The 16,541-nt window shown below is 44.4% G+C and overlaps 1 protein-coding gene across 1 annotated transcript; it reads right to left on the minus strand.

Annotated features, from left to right (window-relative positions):
- Window positions 1-1,575: 1,575 nt before the first annotated feature.
- On the minus strand, window positions 1,576-15,162 carry LOC108511993 (melanoma-associated antigen B10). Its single transcript, XM_017847053.1, has 3 exons — window positions 15,124-15,162; window positions 6,926-7,074; window positions 1,576-3,328 (listed from the first exon to the last, which is right to left on the minus strand). The coding sequence occupies exon 3, from the start codon at window positions 3,277-3,279 to the stop codon at window positions 2,236-2,238; it is 1,044 nt and encodes a 347-aa protein (XP_017702542.1). The 5' UTR covers window positions 3,280-3,328; window positions 6,926-7,074; window positions 15,124-15,162; the 3' UTR covers window positions 1,576-2,235.
- Window positions 15,163-16,541: the final 1,379 nt, after the last annotated feature.

The following is a 16,541-nucleotide window of genomic DNA, read 5'->3' on the forward strand; positions in this document are numbered from 1 at the left end:
AACTAGATGCTCCTAGAAAATGTGTCAAGGACTTCCTCATTCACTCCCATCAAAACACCTATCCCTTGCTTTGAGTTTGCCAAATTACACTCAAGATAACCTAGTCTAAACACCCTATTAATGGAATGGACTCTGCCATGATATGAATGTGTCTCCCAAAAAGGCAAGTGTTAGACATTTAATCCCCAATCCAACAGTATCGTGAGGTAGGGCCTGATAAGAAGTAATCAGGCTGTGAGAGATCTGCCCTTATAAATGGATTAATACCTTTATCACAAGAGTGGGTTTGTTTCAAAAAGTATGTTTGGTCCCTTTTTCTCTCGCTTTCCCTTTCTTACTACCTCACTTTCTGCCATGGGATGGCCCAGCAAGACATCCCTCCCTTGATGCCACCAAACGCCTTGATCTTGGAACTTCCCAGCCTCCACTACTGTGAAAAAAATTATTTTCCTTAAAAGTAACCCAGTCTCTGGCATTCTATTATAGCAACACAAAATAAAATAACACAGGCTCTGTCTTTCCCAGGCCAGAGCAAAGAGTGCCAGTAAAGTGGCTTCTGAGCATCCCATGTTAAGACAGTATTTTTCTCAGAAACTTGCTGGAGATGATGTGCATAGAACACATGGTTTGTGATCAATTACACTGGAGTTAGGAAAGCACAGGAAACCTTTCATTCCTGCCCCAGGTGAAGATTTCTTTCTGGTTTATCCATGAGCCCAAGCAACTGCTATAATTACTTGTCCATTTCAGACCTTAGTCTTTCAACACTGAACATGTCTTGAGAGAGGATGGCCACTGCTCACCACTCTCAGAGCCTCATCTGACCAACCAAGCACAGCCGCTCACACCTGTAATCCCAGCACTTTGGGAGGCAGAGGCAGGCAGACTGCTTGAGTCCAGGAGTTGGAGAACAGCCTGGGCCACATGGCGAAACCCTATCTCTACTAAAAATGTAAAACATTAACCAGGCACAATGGCGTGCACGTGTAGTCTCAGCTACTCAGGAGGCTGAGGTAGGAGAATCACCTGAGCCCAGGAAGTTGAGGCTGCAGTGAGTTGTGATCCCATCACTGCACTTCAGCCTGGGTGACAAGAGTGAGGAAAAAAAAAAAAAAACACAACTGATTCACACTGAAAGACTTTCAATTTCCCAAACCTCCAATCCCACTTGCCTAAAATATTTACATTTGATGCTCTCATCTAGATAACCCTCCTCCTACATTCTCACTTTCTTTGACTTGTCCTTTAGGTCTTAGTAGGTATCTCACCATATTCCTTATGTAATATCTACCCCTAGATTCTAAAATCCAGTGGGCACAGGTAGATCTTCCTTATCCTGACATCCTAGCACAAGGCCTTCCAAAGAGCAGATGCTCAATTAATGTTTGAGGAATAAATGAACCAGTGGGCAAAAGGCCTAATTTATTACAATGTAATTATATATTCTTGAATAATGTAAGCATATCCTGGCATATATATCTTAATTTTACATAACAACAGAATAAGTCAATAGGGAATGTAATAATTAGCCATCTTTTACTCTTTTCTCTATTTCTTTTTTTTTTTTTTGAGCTGGAGTCTCACTCTGTCACCCAGGCTGGAGTGCAGTGTCGTGATCTCAGCTCACTGCAAGCTCCGCCTCCCGGGTTCACGTCATTTTCCTGCCTCAGCCTCCTGAGTAGATGGGACTATAGGAGCCCGCCACCACGCCTGGCTAATTTTTTGTATTTTTAGTAGAGACAGGGTTTCACTGTGTTAGCCAAGATGGTCTCGATCTCCTGACCTCATGATCTGCCTGCCTCGGCTTCCCAAAGTGCTGGGATTACAGGTGTGAGCCACCGCACCTGGCCCTCCTTTCTCTATTTCTTGATCCCATTTATTACACTCCTAAATTATTTCACATTGAATTAGGAAATGCCCAATTTACTACCATGCTATCATGTTTCGATCACTCAATAAATGGAGAGTTTCCCAATTTGACTTATAAAGCAATACATCGCTTACTCTTAATCTCACATACAGAAAAATTTGAGCAATGTCATTCACAAACTTAGATACTGAAGCTACTTTAACCATCTATTAAAGGAACATCATCTTTAAAAAATTCCAAGTCATCACATAGAACATTAACACAAACATGTTATTCACCTTGTTGTCTCCAGTCCCACCCTGACCTCCTCCAGCTCAGAATGTGGATTTATTTTCAAACACAAAGTGAAGAATCTGCCTCAGACTTTACTGCAGTTGGGAGGAGTTGCTGGACTTAACCTTGGAACGTGCACCGGCCATGGTACCAATGCGAGCCTTGGCTGCAGCTCTGGCTCTGGCTCTCTCTTCCTCATCTTGCAAAGCCTCTGTATACCAGGTTGAGAATTCACTGGGAACTGTATTATTTATCTTGGCCAAAAACTCAAGAACTTTCATCTTGCTGGTTTCGGCATGGGCTCTTGGGCCCCATAAGAATTGATAGCGTGGAGGATCACTGTTGGGCACTTGCTGGTACTCCAGGTAATTTTCTTTCACCAAATCTTTGGTAAGGAGCTTCCTGGGCTCCCCAAACATGAAGTGCTCAATTCCATCATATAATCCCATCATATTAAACACTTTCCAGACTTCCTCCTCAGCAGCACAATTACCCTTTGTGAAGATAATACCCAGCACAGTCATCAGCAGGCCAGTCTTGGGCACGCTTGTTTCATCACTCAGCCTTGCATCACAGTCTAGATCTAGTTTGTTGATCAGGACATAGATGTGCTTATTAGGCTCCACTTCCTTCAGGTCAAGACCAAAGATCAGCTCCAGGTGCTCAGAAGCTCTCCTCAGGATTACAGGGAACTGGCTCTTGCACATATGGGTTACATTTCTCAGCATATCTGCCTTTGTAATGGGCTCTTTCATTTGGTATTTGTACAGCAAGTAATGCACCAACATAATTACTTTCTCACTTAGAAGGCCTCTGGGAAAGTCATCAGTGGCTGCTAGATCTTGTGTGCATCTTGGCCTTTCTTCCATTTGGTCGTTGACTCCTTCGGTATGTCTTGTGTGTGAAGCAGCTGTAGCACATGTGCTGATGGATAGGGCTTCCCAAAGTCCATGGGGATTGTTGGCTGTCCCATCAGGTGAACCCTGGGAAACATCCTTCGAACAAGAAGAGAGGGAGGGGGGATATTCTTCCTCCTCTTCTAAAATGGCCAGAGCCTCTATCAAATCTTCCAGCCCTCCTCGGGCCTGACGGCGTTTTTCCCTGGCACGGAGTTTACTCTTCTGACCTCGAGGCATGATGACTTTGTTCAGGTGCAGCAGCCAAAAGGGCAGGTGATCGCGTGACCTGGAGGAGAGAAGATGAAATGGGGTGTGCCCATTCAGCAGAGAGATACAATTTTAGCTTTATTGATGGCCACCTCTGCAAGTTTTCTTGGTGCATTACTCAAGGAAAAACAAGGCCCCTATTCTTTGATTTCCCTGCCCCCTGAGTACTCTGTGAAATAACTAGGGTGTGTTTTAGGTTGCCACTTGCCAGACCTGCCTGGGGTTTACTGGATGATGACAGCCAGTCCTGGCAGGTTCAGGCTTTGTGGAGGCCCCTTTGTTCTTGGGTAGGGACTCTTTTCTCAGTTCACATTCAGAACTGTCCTCTTGATTTCTGGCAGGTTCTGGGATCCCTCTACTTGACTGACCCCTCATTTCAGTCCCCTCATTTCCCTGCTACCCTGGTGGAGAAACTGAAAGAGAAACTCATCTGACCACACCTGTCTGAGGACATCTAGGATGACTACAACAGAAAAACTCTGAGGGACCTTCTGTATTCTGGGATCCTTAGTGTTCTCATTCTTCACTCAGGGTTTTCACCTTGGCTTCTACTAGGGCCTGGGACTTCACCCTGTGATGACCTGAGACCTATCCCCTCAGAGCAAGGCCCTCAGATGTCTGAGTTACGAAAGGATAAAGTCAGCCTAACATATCTACCCCACAGTCCCTCAGGGTTGACAGCACAGATGGAACTCTGTGCTGTCCCCTTTTGATCTGGGGTGGATGGCTCCCTCAGAACTCCGGATTCTTTTTAGTCTTCTTAGGGCTTGGGACTCCTCCTCTGCTGACCAGAAGCTGGCACTCTGCTCCAGTGCCCTCCTCTCCCTGAGTTCTCACCAGAATTCAGAGGGTGCTTTATCAGGCCCTGTCCTGGACCTGTCATGAATCCATGGGGCCCCAGTCTTTTGGAGTGGAAATCCCCCTCAAACTTCACTCAAGATCCTTGTATTCCCTTTTGGCAAGGCCTGGAAATAGCTCCTCTGACAACCTAAACCTCTTCACTTCTTTGAGAAAGCAGTAATGGAATTCAGAAAGTGTCACAATAGCCACTCCCACCTGGGGCCTCCCTGGGCTGAGAGCAGGGGCAGATTCTGTTATGAACCCCTCTCTTTTGTGGTGGGTGGTTCCTTCTGATCTCACTCAGTTTCCTCACCTTTACTTCTGTTGGGGCCTGGGACTCTTCCATCTGCTGGCCTGAGGCCGTAACCTTGGTCCAATGCTGTCCTCTCCTTGAATTTCCAAAGAGGGAATTCAGAGGGTGCTATATAAGAGGTTTTTTTGCCCAAGGTTGTCTACCACTAACAGCAAGAGCATGGCTATTACCCTTACATCTCACAAAGGATTTTTATCTTAACTCCTAGGAGGGCCTGGGACTACTCCTTCTGCTGATTTAACACCTCCTTCTGGCACCAGTTTTTTAACTTCCCTAAAACTCCAGAGGTGGAACTCAGAGAATGTTATATCTGGCCACTCCATTTATGGGCTTCTCAGGCCTGACAGCAGGAGCCTAGATGTTGTGGGGCCCTTCTGATCTGGTGTGAATAGTTGCCTCAAATATTAGGGTTTTCACCATCACTGTTGGAAGGTCTGGAACCCTGCTCTCTACTGGTCTGATGCCAAAGCGTGGTTCAATGCTGTCACCTCCCAGGATCCTGGGAATTCAAAGGGCACTACATCAGAGGATCCCTGTCCAGGGCCTCCCAGGGCTTACACAGGGCTGGGATTCTGTTGGCCCTTCTCTCTTCTGGTATAAATAGTGTCCTCAGCTCTCACTTAAGGTCGTTAACTTAACTCCTGACAGGACCTGGAAATCTCTGGAACTCTCTTTTCTGCTGATTTGAGGCTACCCTGCTCGGACTAATGCCTTCATTCTTCTGAGAAGTTAGAGTCAGAAGTTGGGGAAGCCAATTCTAGCCACCCCATATGGGACCTAGTGCTGAGAGCAGGGGTGCAGCTCTTAGAAGTAAGGGGGTGGCTTGTGTTTTGTGGGAATGGGGAATTCTGACAGAAGTTGCATAGTGGTCTTTCATTGACTCCGGGGGGCCTAGGACTCCTCCTCCTCCTGATCTGAGTTATTTGGCTTTAAAAAAAAAAAGCCTCGTACCCAACCACCTCACCCCACAGTCCTATATCCCTGGACTACAGAGGGTGAACTGAGGAGGCTTCTGGGCCTAACATCGAGGCATTGGCTTAGAAACGTTAACAGCAGGGGTGGTCTCTGTGCTGAGCAGTCTGTTATGGAGTGGGTGACTCTTTCAAAACTTCATCAGGGTCTTCATTTTTATTCCTTTTAGAGTCTGGGACTCCTCCCTCTGTGGATCTGAGAATGACACCTGGCCCAATGCCCCTACCTCACAGTGAGAAGTGATGTAAATTTTACTACAGATCATCTGATAACTTTGCAAATGGCTAGTGCAGAATCACCTTTATAAAAATTTTCAGTTGATTCAAATCAAGTCAGGGTTATAACAGTAATGAAGATAGAGATTTGGACTCAACCTATACTTGTTACCTGCAGTCAATTCAATAAGGAACTGCAGCATCTACAATGGTTCTCCATCTACTCTGGAAATACTTGCCTTGAAAACCAGCACCCTACTACAGTGTTTGGTGGCAACAAAGGCCACCAGACACGGCAACAAAAAATCCACTCTCTGTTCTGCAAGGAAGTCAGTGATGGTAGGAAGTATTTGGAGCTGGGGATAATATCTGGATCCTTTTTTAAAGACATATGCACACTCAGCCTTTTAGTTACAGAGTCAGTGAGGTAGTTAGTCTCAGGAAATCCCTCCTCCAATTCCCCCCTCCTTGAATCTACACTACAAGTGGTACTTGAAGTACCACTACTCATTGGTACTACTTGCCCTGTTTTAACTGTCATTAATCATCAATCACATCCATTTGCACAGCTTCAACCTCAGTGGTGGGAGGGCCACATACTCAAGGGGGCCACATACCCAAGGGCCAATACACTCTTTCTTATCAGGCATCAAGACAACTCTCAACCCTGCTACACTGGAAATGGTGCAATGAACCACCAGAGTAGTGAAGAGATGTAGCTCTCCCAGAATCAATTAATATTATAACTGGGTGATGCAGGGGAGCAAGCCACACTCTGCCTGAGCAGTGGGAAGGGAAGACTCTAGCAGAGCATGCCTCTGGACAGCTCAGCCTACAACTTCATGCTGGTAATGATGATTCAGAGATTGCCAAGCCTATTCAGAAAAGTTGTCCAAGACACCACCAGTTTCCTCACCTTTACTCCTTCTGGTCCCATTGCTACCCCATGGCTGAACTCTGGATACAGATCCCTGACTACCTCATGCCCTGAATTCTCTGGACTTTATTCAGCTTATGATCTCTTTTGTGGATTCTGAAAATTGTTCTAGTGCCTGGTTTTCTTAATGTCCTTTACTAATTGAGGTTTTTTTGTTAAGGTACATTTCCTAGAACCTTGTCATTCCGAGTAAATCCTTTCTTCTCAAAGTAAAAAGAAATGTGTTATTGAAATATCAAAATTCTAAGGCATATTGTGGAGCAATATGTAAACAGTTATCCTTAGGTGCATATTGTGGACCAATATGTAAACAGTTATCAATGTATATTTAAAACTCACAATGACCAGGCACAGTGGCTCCCAACTGTACTCCTAGCTACTTGAAAGGCTGAGGCAGGAGGATTGCTTGAGTTCAGGACTTCTAGGCTGTACTGAGTTATGATCACACCACTGCACTCCAGTCTGGGCAACAGAGCGAGGCACCGTCTCTAAAAAAAAAAAAATAAGTAAATAAAATTAAGAAGAAAAAAGAGCAAACAAAACAAACAGAAAACCCTCACAGTGTATTTTGTTGCACATGTATATAAGAAAAGCCTATAATACATTTAAAATACTACATGCAGGATTTAAAAAATGTGGTTACATTTGAGGAGGGATTGAATTTTGGAGGGACATAGTAATGAAGTGAAATTTTGATTTATCCGTATTAGAATTTTTGGCAACAAGAATACATGCACTATTTTCTTAGTAGTTAAAATATTTAATCAATAATAACAATGGAATTAGTAGTTGTGCATTACACAGAAAAAGTGTGTATGAGATGCAATGGGAAAAGGCTGAAATCTGAATGGCTTAACACACTAAAAGTTTATCTCTTATACAAATAAATTTTGACATGAATTAATAGGGTTTTTTTGCTGTCAGGTGTCCCAGGGATCCATGCTGCTTCTATACTATGGCTCCATATCTCAGCATGGAAGAGAAATCATGGAGGTGGCAGACTGGCTCTCAAACACTTTGATCTGAAAGGGAAAAGCATGCTATTATTCATATTTCAGTGCCAAGGGGGGGTAGTCACATGACCTTTCCAAACTACAAGTGGACTGGCAATGTAGTCTCCATATGAACCAAGGATGGAAAGCAAGACACAAAGTGGATGAGCACTTGCAGTCTGTCCAATTAACTATTACAATAGTACATGCTCAATAAAAGCTACTAATATAAATTTGTTATGACAACAGCCTTCTTAAGTCTTGGAGGAGTTTCTGAGAATATCAAATATCTTTGCTAAACAACATTTCCTAGTGTCTATATGTGACAGGTAATTTCAAATCCAGAATCACACTAATTTTCAAAACAATCCTGTAAATCTCAGCAAGGAGGGTTCACCCCGCTGCACTCAATAACACCTTTCTGCACTGACCTTTTCAATGACCTCTATGACCTCAAGAGACTGAAAAATTTCTTCTTTCTTTTGATGAAAACATAACTTGTGAGTCTCTGCTACCCACCAGCTGATGAACATGTACACCTAAGCACAGGTACAGGTGCCCTTAGGTGCAATGAAAAACCAGGATTTTCCCTTGGGGCAGATACAGACAAGAATCAAGAGAATGATAGCGAATTATGTTTTTTCTTTTCTTATCAAAGCTGGCATGTCTGCCAGAGAGACATATTCTACCTTTGTGGGAGACTGAATAATTGCTCCACGAAGCTTCACGTATCCTCATTCCTGAAACCCATGAATATGTTATGTTACATGGCCAAAGGCACTTTGCAAATATAATTAAAATTATGAAACCAACCTGAAAATAGGGAGATTACACTGGATTGCCTACATGGGCCAAATCTAATTATATGAGGCCTTACAAACAGAGATGTTTCTCCATCTGGAGGCAGAGAGAGAAGGTAGAGAAATTCCAAGAATGAGACAGGTTCAATGTCCCAAGTCTGACTCAACAGTAGAGGCCCACATGCAAAGACCAGAGACAGGCCTGGAGAAAATATAGCAGCTCCAACTGATAGCCAGAAAGAAGACTTACTCCTCACTCTTCTCACAACCACAAAGAACTGGGTTCCTAATAGAATGACCTGAATAAGCCTGAAATGGGATTCTTCACAGTGTGTCCCAATAAGACACACTTATCAGGCTTTGACAGCTTGATTTGGGCCTGTGTAACCCCGAGCAAAGAAACCAGCAGAACCAACCCATACTTCTCACCTACAGAAGGGTGTTATAATCAATATGTTATTTAAAGTGTCTTACTGTATGGCATTTGTTATGTCAGCATAGAAATCTACTATATGCTCCTAGTATACCAGGATTTATAGGAATCCATTTTCTGGACATGGTTGATATACAGTCATTTCCTAGGTCTTTCCTTATCCACCACTTGAGACAGAGGCTTTGATACTTTACCATTCAGTTAAGTTCACTTATTAGTGTATGGATTCAGTGCTAGTCTCAAATAAGTCACCAGATTACATTCTCCTCTCTTTCTAACTTCATCTGCTTTCTATACCTCCTCTCTAACTTCAGAGTTATCTTTCAAGGTTAGATTCTGTTCCAAGTCTGACTTGACTCACAGGTAGACTCGGAAAAAATCTTGAGTGTGGCGGAATTACCCAGAGCAGATGAGTAGGCATGCAGTGTTCACTGCCAAAGTAAACAATTACATGGAAGGGGCTGTTATCAGAGAAGTTCCAAGTGAGCAATGTGACAAAACAGAGGACATCTGCAGGGAGTTGGAATGCTCTGAGTCAGGAGAAAGGAAGGAAGGTTATTCTGGGCTTCCTTTCCCATAGGGAGCAGGGTGCAGCCTTCATGGAAGGACGCAGGGAAGAGCTGGACAGCAGGTAAGGATCCAGATTTGGGCACAAGGACTCACAGGGGCTGACTCAAGGAAAGAACAGTGTAATTTGGGAAGTGCTGGATCTGGTCCCATGTGCCAGCACCTGGGCAAAATCGGCTCCCAAAGAACCCTGGAGCTAGGGGTGGATGGACCCTACGAAAATGAGGCCCACAGGCAGTCCCCAAATGGTGTTCAATTCTCATTTTCTCCATTATTTATTACATCTGGATTTAGTACACTGGCCCCAGGTTCCTTCTTTTTATTGCCTAGAGAGACGGTGCAGTAGTGAGAAGAAAAATGAATTAAAAGACAGAACATCTGCTTCAAGCAGGAAGGGGTGGAACAATGTGGGTTCTAAACAAATTCAGACTATGGTTCTAATTTTGACACTTATGAACCACATGAAGTCAGGAAAACTGCAAAGCTCTATGAGGCTCAGGCTTTACGTGAAGTGATCGTGATAAGCCTTGCCTTGTAGGATTTCTGGGTTATATGGAATGTATGAAAACTCCAGGCACAGTGCCTAGAATTTACTGCATATTTAATAACTAGCATTTGTTACTATTATTAGTTTGACCCCAGGTCCTATCAAAATCTCTGTGATTGTTTTTAAAGCAAGAGATGTCTGAAAATATGCAGCACTCTATGATACAGCACACAAATCAGCCAAAAATGCCGCTTAGCAAGTAAAACTCAGTTATTTACTATGCAAATTTGAGGATTTCTTATTTATTGCGGGTGTGGGGTAGTCCTCCACAGTTGGATTCAATTTAAGACTCCTATAATTTATGTCAAAGACTAATCCCTTCCATCCCTTCAACTATCCTTCCATCCAAACCACCCCTATTTTCATTTCTTTCACTCGCATCAAAAATCTAGCCCTCACTTGAGTTTGCCAAATGATACTAAAGACAACCTAATAAAAATGCCCTTTTAGGAACAACACACACCAGGTCTTGTTGGGGTGTGAGGGGCAGGAAGAGGGAACCTAGATGATGGATCAATAGGTGCAGCAAACCACTATGGCACACGTGTACCTATGTAACAAACCTGCACATTCTGCACATGTATCCAGGAACTTAAAAGTACAATTTTTTTAAAAGCCCTTTTAATTAAGTGGGTTTAGTGGGGTTTGTTTCCCCAGGCCAGAGCAAATAATGCCAGCACAACGGCTTTTGAGCACATTCATGTCAAGTAATATCACTCTTGTTTCTCAGAAGGTCCCTGGAGCTGATGTGCATAAAACATAGTTTGTGGACTGTGCCCAACTGCACTGGAAAAACGACACTGGAAAAGGATGCAAGACCTTCCATTCTCGTCTTACAATTACTTCTGGTTTATCTATTACCTCAAAATAACTGCTAAAAGCAGTTCTTCATTCCAGGCATTAGTCTTTTTGAGCATCTGGCCCCTGCTCACTACTCTAACAGCCTCAACCAACCCACCATCCAGACTAACAAAATTGACTGACACTGAAGGGTTTGCAGTTTCCTAAGGCCCCAAACCCACTTGCCTCAGGATACTTTCACTTGACTGCTCTGATCTGGATCTTCCCACCTTCTCTTACTCATCCTTTACTTAGGGTATATCTCACCATCTTCCTTACATGACAGCTGCTCTTAGACTCTAAAATTCAGTGCGCGCGCTTGGGTCTTATTTATCCTGACATTCCCAGTACCAGCATGGTGCCTTCCCTCCAAAGAACAAATGCCCAAGTAATGTTTGAGAAATAAGTGAGCCAGTGTGCAAGAAGTCAGTTTTATTATGATGTAGCTTCTCCTACATTGTTGAATAACCTAATAATATCTAAGTATCTATCTCTTAATTTTACAGAACAGACTAAACATAAGGGAATGCAAGCATTTATCATCTTTTACATTTTCCCTCTATTTCTTCATTCCAACTATTTTACTGCTTTTTTAAAAAATATTTCCAAGGAAATGACTAATCCACTACTATGTTATCTTGTTGGAGATCACTAAATAGGATGGAAATTTTCCTGTTTTTTTTTTTCTATAAAATAGAAAACTCTACTCTAAAACCTCACAAATATCAATAAATGTATGACTTATTATCACTAATAATCTTGGAATCTTAAGCTACTTTAACCTTCTATTAAAACGAACAACGTTTAAACAAACATCCAAGTTACCCAGAACACGTTATGTACTGTGTTATAACGAGACAAAGCCAACCCTCCACTAGTGAAACACTGACTGTCCTCTTCAAAAACACAGTAAAGCATTTTCCTCAGCCTTCACTTGGGGCAGGCAAGGCTGCTGGACATGGCCTTGGAATGAGCACTGGCCATGGCAGCAGTACAGGTCCTGGCTGCAATTCTGGCTTGGGATCTCTCTTCCACATTTTTCAAAGCCTCTTCATAATGGGATGGGAAGGCACTGGGGACTGTACTATGGATCTTGGCCAAAAACTCTAGGACTTTCATCTTGCTGGTTTCAGCAAAGGCTCGTGGACCCCACAGGAATTCATAGCTTGGAGAACTGCTGTTGGGCACTTCCCGATACTCCAGCTACTGCTCTTGCACTAAATCTTTGGTGAGGAGGTTGGTGAGGAGGTTCCTGGGCTCTCCATAGATGAAGTGCTCCTGCCTCTAGTATACCCCCATCATATTTAGCACCTTCCAGACTTCCTCTTCAGGGGCACAATTCCCCTGGCTGAAGATTACACTCAGGATGGTCATCAGCAGGCCAGTCTTGGGCAAACTTCTGTTAGGATTCAGTCTTGTATCATGGCCTAATTCTAATTTGTTGACAAGGACATAGACGCTCTTGTTGGGATCCACTTCTTTCACGTCAAGGCCAAAGACCAAATCCAGGTGATCAGAAGCTCTCCTCAGCATCTCAGGGAAGTGGCTCTTGTACGTCTGGATTACATTTTTCAGCATATTTGCCTTTGTAACAGGCTCTTGCATTTGATACTTGTACAGCAGGTAATGCATTAACACAGCAATCTTCTTATCTATAGAGCCTCTGGGCCACTGCCCAGTGGTAGCCTGGGCCTGTGAGGCATTTGACCTTTCCTCAACTTGGCTGTCGATGCCTTCATTAGATGCTGTGCATGAAACAGCTGCAGCTGTGGTGGTGGCTAGAGCTCTCCCAGGCTCTTGCTCATTGCTGGGTGTTTTGACAGCAGATGACCTCTCAGGACTATCTCTGAAATGAGGAGATGAAGTGAAGGACTCTTCTTCCTCTGCTACAGTGACTTGAGCACCTTCCACATCCTTGGGCTCTTCTCGAGCCTGGCAGCATTTCTCATGGGCAGAGCTTACTTTTCTGACCTCGAGCCATGATGACTCTACTCAGAGACAAGTAGTAGTGTGAGACAGATGGCAGGTGATGAAGTGACCTCAAGGAAAGATGGTGTGATCCTCCAGCAGGAAGATATCACTTTGACTTTATGGAAGTTGTTTCTGTAGGTTTCTTTGAGAGCACGGTTCAAGGATCCTATGAGGCTACTCTTCTCTGATGGGCCCTTCCCCTGAGGAATCAGTGGAAGTAACTAGACTGAAGCCTGCCTGTCTTACCTGCATCTTACTGGGACTGATACAGTGACTGGCAGGTCCAGACTCTATGGAGCTTCCTTTTTTTCTGGGGTAGATGATGTTTCTTTCAATTCACATTCAGGGCCATTACCTTGACTTCTGGCAGGACCTGTTATCTCACTGCTTAACTGTTTTGATGCTGACTCCCTCATTCCAAAGCGCTCACATCCTTGACTCCCCAGACAAGGAACTGAGGGGGAATCTCATGTGACCACATTTGCAGAGGGACACTGTAGAATGGCAGCAATGCAGAGATCGGTGAGACCCTCTTTATCTTGAGGTAATTAGTTTTCAGTCCTCACTCAGTCTTTACTTTTGCTTCTTGGAGGGTCTGATTGCTCTCCTTTTGCTTACCTGAAACCTACCCCGTCCAAGCAAGGCCTTCACATCCCTGACACTCCTGATAAAGATATTAGGGAAGCCTCAGATGTATCTTCCCCAGGGACCCCTATCAGGAATGACAGCAATCTTAGGGCTCTATGAATCCTCTTTTCTTCTGGAAATTCAGGTTCCTCCTAATGACTCCTCACCTTGACAGCCTCATACCTTCCCCTCTGAGGACTTGAGGCCTATACCAATCAGAGAAAGGCCCTCTTTCACCTGATATCCCAGAGTATGCAGTTGGAGGGAGGGGGTGGGGTGCATTCAGAATGACAAATCTGCCCAGGGCTTCCCAAGGCTGACCACAGAGGCAGTGCCTAGCCCCATCAGTCCTCACTTTGACTTCCATAAGGGCCTGAGTCACCTCCCTCTAATGACCTGCCACCGACCGCCCTGTCAAATCTATGTCCTCATCATCCTGTGAACACTAAGGATAAAATGAGGGATACCTTAGCCTGAGAGTCATGCTGAAAGGCTACCAAGGCTCATAGTAGTGGTATTCTGTTGGGTCCCCTTTGTTCTGGGGAAGAAAGTCCCCTCAATCTTTGCTCCGGGTTCTAAACTAAACTCCTGGTTACCCCCCGAAGACTCCTCCCACTGCTGACCTGAATGTGCTAGCCTTAGTTTGTACCCTTCCCCAGGACCACCACCAGAATATAAAGCGAGGGGTCACGGAGGCCTTACAGCCACGCCAGGGATCTCCCAGAACTTACAGGAAGGGCAGGATTCTGTAAGGCCGCCGTATTTATGGGAAGCTAGCTTCCCCCACAGCCCACACTGGGGCATTTCATTAACATGTGGCAGAGCATAGGGCTCCTTCCCCTGCTGCCCGAGGCAGACACCGTGGTCCAATACCTTCACCTCCCTGAGAGGTTAAAGGTGGAAATTCCAGCTACTCCTACTTAGGATCACCCAGGCCTGAGAGCAGAGGCTGAGTTCTGTGGGCACCCGTCCGCTATGGCAGAAAGGGAGTTTTACGGAACTCACCCTTTATTGACTCCTGGAGGGTTCTAAAACCCTAATCTCGGGTGGCTTGATGCCAACACCTTAGTCCAATGCTATCACTTCCCTGACTCTCCAGAAGAATAATGCAGAGTGCGGTACCTAAGAGGATCCCTGCCCGGGGCTTTTGTGGCTTAAGGCTGAGGCCGGACGGCATGGCGTTCTTTCTTTTGTGGTAGGGGGTCCCCTCAAACGTTATTCAATGTCTTTGCCTTACCTACTGGCAGGACCTGGATGCCTTCCTCTGCTGACCAGATACCAACCGCCTCAATGCAAGGCCTCACCTCCCACGGACGGCAGAAGCGTAAGTGTGTATGACATCCGGGCATCCTGCCCACGGCCCGAAGGGCTGCCAGCAAGAGCGGCGTGGTGTGACTTTCTGTGGCGCAACTTTCTGTGGCGCCCCCTTTGTTATGGAGTAGTAGTAATATTAAGTCCTCCTCTCGGAAGTAAATCCATATTTTCACTCCTAGTTCATTCATTAAAGGCTCCTCAGGGAAATAATCACCCTTTATTGACTCCTGGAGGGTTCTAAGACCCCAATCTCGGGTGGCTTGATGCCAACACCTTAGTCCAATGCTATCACTTCCCTGACTCTCCAGAAGAATAATGCAGAGTGCGGTACCTAAGAGGATCCCTGCCCAGGGCTTTTGCGGCTTAAGGCCAAGGCCGAACGGCATGGCGTTCTTTCTTTTGCGGTAGGAGGTCCCCTCAAATGTTATTCAATGTCTTTGCCTTACCTCCTGGCAGGACCTGGATGCCTTCCTCTGCTGACCAGATACCAACCGCCGCACTGGAAGACCTCACCTCCCACGGACGGCAGAAGCGGAAGTGTACGTGACATCCGGGCATCCTGCCCACGGCCCGCAGGGCTGCCAGCAAGGGCGGTGTGGCGTGAGTTTTCTGTGGCGCCCTCTTTGTTATGGAGTAGTAGTAATATTAAGTCCTCCTCTCGGAAGTAGATTCGTATTTTCGCTCCTAGTTCATTGACTAAAAGCTCCTTAGGGAAAAAATCACCAAACAAGCTCTGGACAGTTTCGCAACATAAACCCTTACGGACCATGGGTTTGCGTACCAGGGTTGACGGGAGAAGAGAGGCTGCAGCAAAAAGGTAGGGTGCCCAAGACAGATTCTGAGATGTCAGAGTAAGTGCATTATGACCATGGGGTCTCTTCACTGGCCAAATGTAGACATTGGGAACTTTCTGTTCTAAAGGATCTACTTTCTATAGAGAAGCCACAGGTGTACACAGTTTTTTGAGACCCAGATCTCTTGACTTTATCTAACATTGCATTGTATTGTGCAGTGAAATTCATTTTAATTGTGATCTCATTTGTTCCACCAAATATGTTATATGCATGTTCTAATGCTACTGCTTTGTGCGGCAAGGGTTTTGATTTTGCTACAGTGATTTATACACCACTTTTCAGAAGTCATTTATTCATTTGGATCGGGTGTGGTTTTTCCTTTGAATTTTCTAAAATGATCACATTTTCACCAAATAATTTCTATTTTATTAAATATTTCCAAGTTACATTTGTTTTATAGTCTTATTCTCTGGCCATGTATTCAGCATACATTTATGTCTGGTTCCTTGCTTTAATGAGAATGCGTCCAACATTTAGCATTTCACATTTAAGTTTGTTTGCCATAGGTTTTAGGAAATGAAAATTATCTTCTGATGTTAGTTTGTGGAATGTTATCAGGCATTTGTGTTGAATTTTGTTTTGAAAATTTTCTGTACCTCAGTACATGATCAAATGCCCATTAAAAAAAATCTAGTGGCCGAGCACAGCTACTCGGGAGGCTGACACATGATGATTGCTGGAGCCCAAGAGATTGACACCATCCTGGGCAACATAGTGGGAGTCAGTCACTATAAAAAATTAAAAAAAAAAAAAAATTAGACGGGTAAGGTGGCATGCCCCTGTAGTCCCAGCCACTCTGGAGGCTGAAGCCCAAGGATCTCTTGAGTCTAAGGAGGTCGAGGTTGCTCCAGTCTGGGCGACAGAGCAAGACCCATCTCAAAAAAAAATAAAAAATAAAAAAAATAAAAAAAATTAATAATCTAATCTGTTAGTGTGGGAATATTTTAGGCAGTTTTTCCTAATGTTGTATTTTCTTTACATTTCATGGATGCAGACTTTTTTTTTTTTCC

Source organism: Rhinopithecus bieti, unplaced genomic scaffold, assembly GCF_001698545.2.
Source record: "Rhinopithecus bieti isolate Rb0 unplaced genomic scaffold, ASM169854v2 scaffold_29911, whole genome shotgun sequence".
Lineage (NCBI taxonomy): Eukaryota > Metazoa > Chordata > Mammalia > Primates > Cercopithecidae > Rhinopithecus > Rhinopithecus bieti.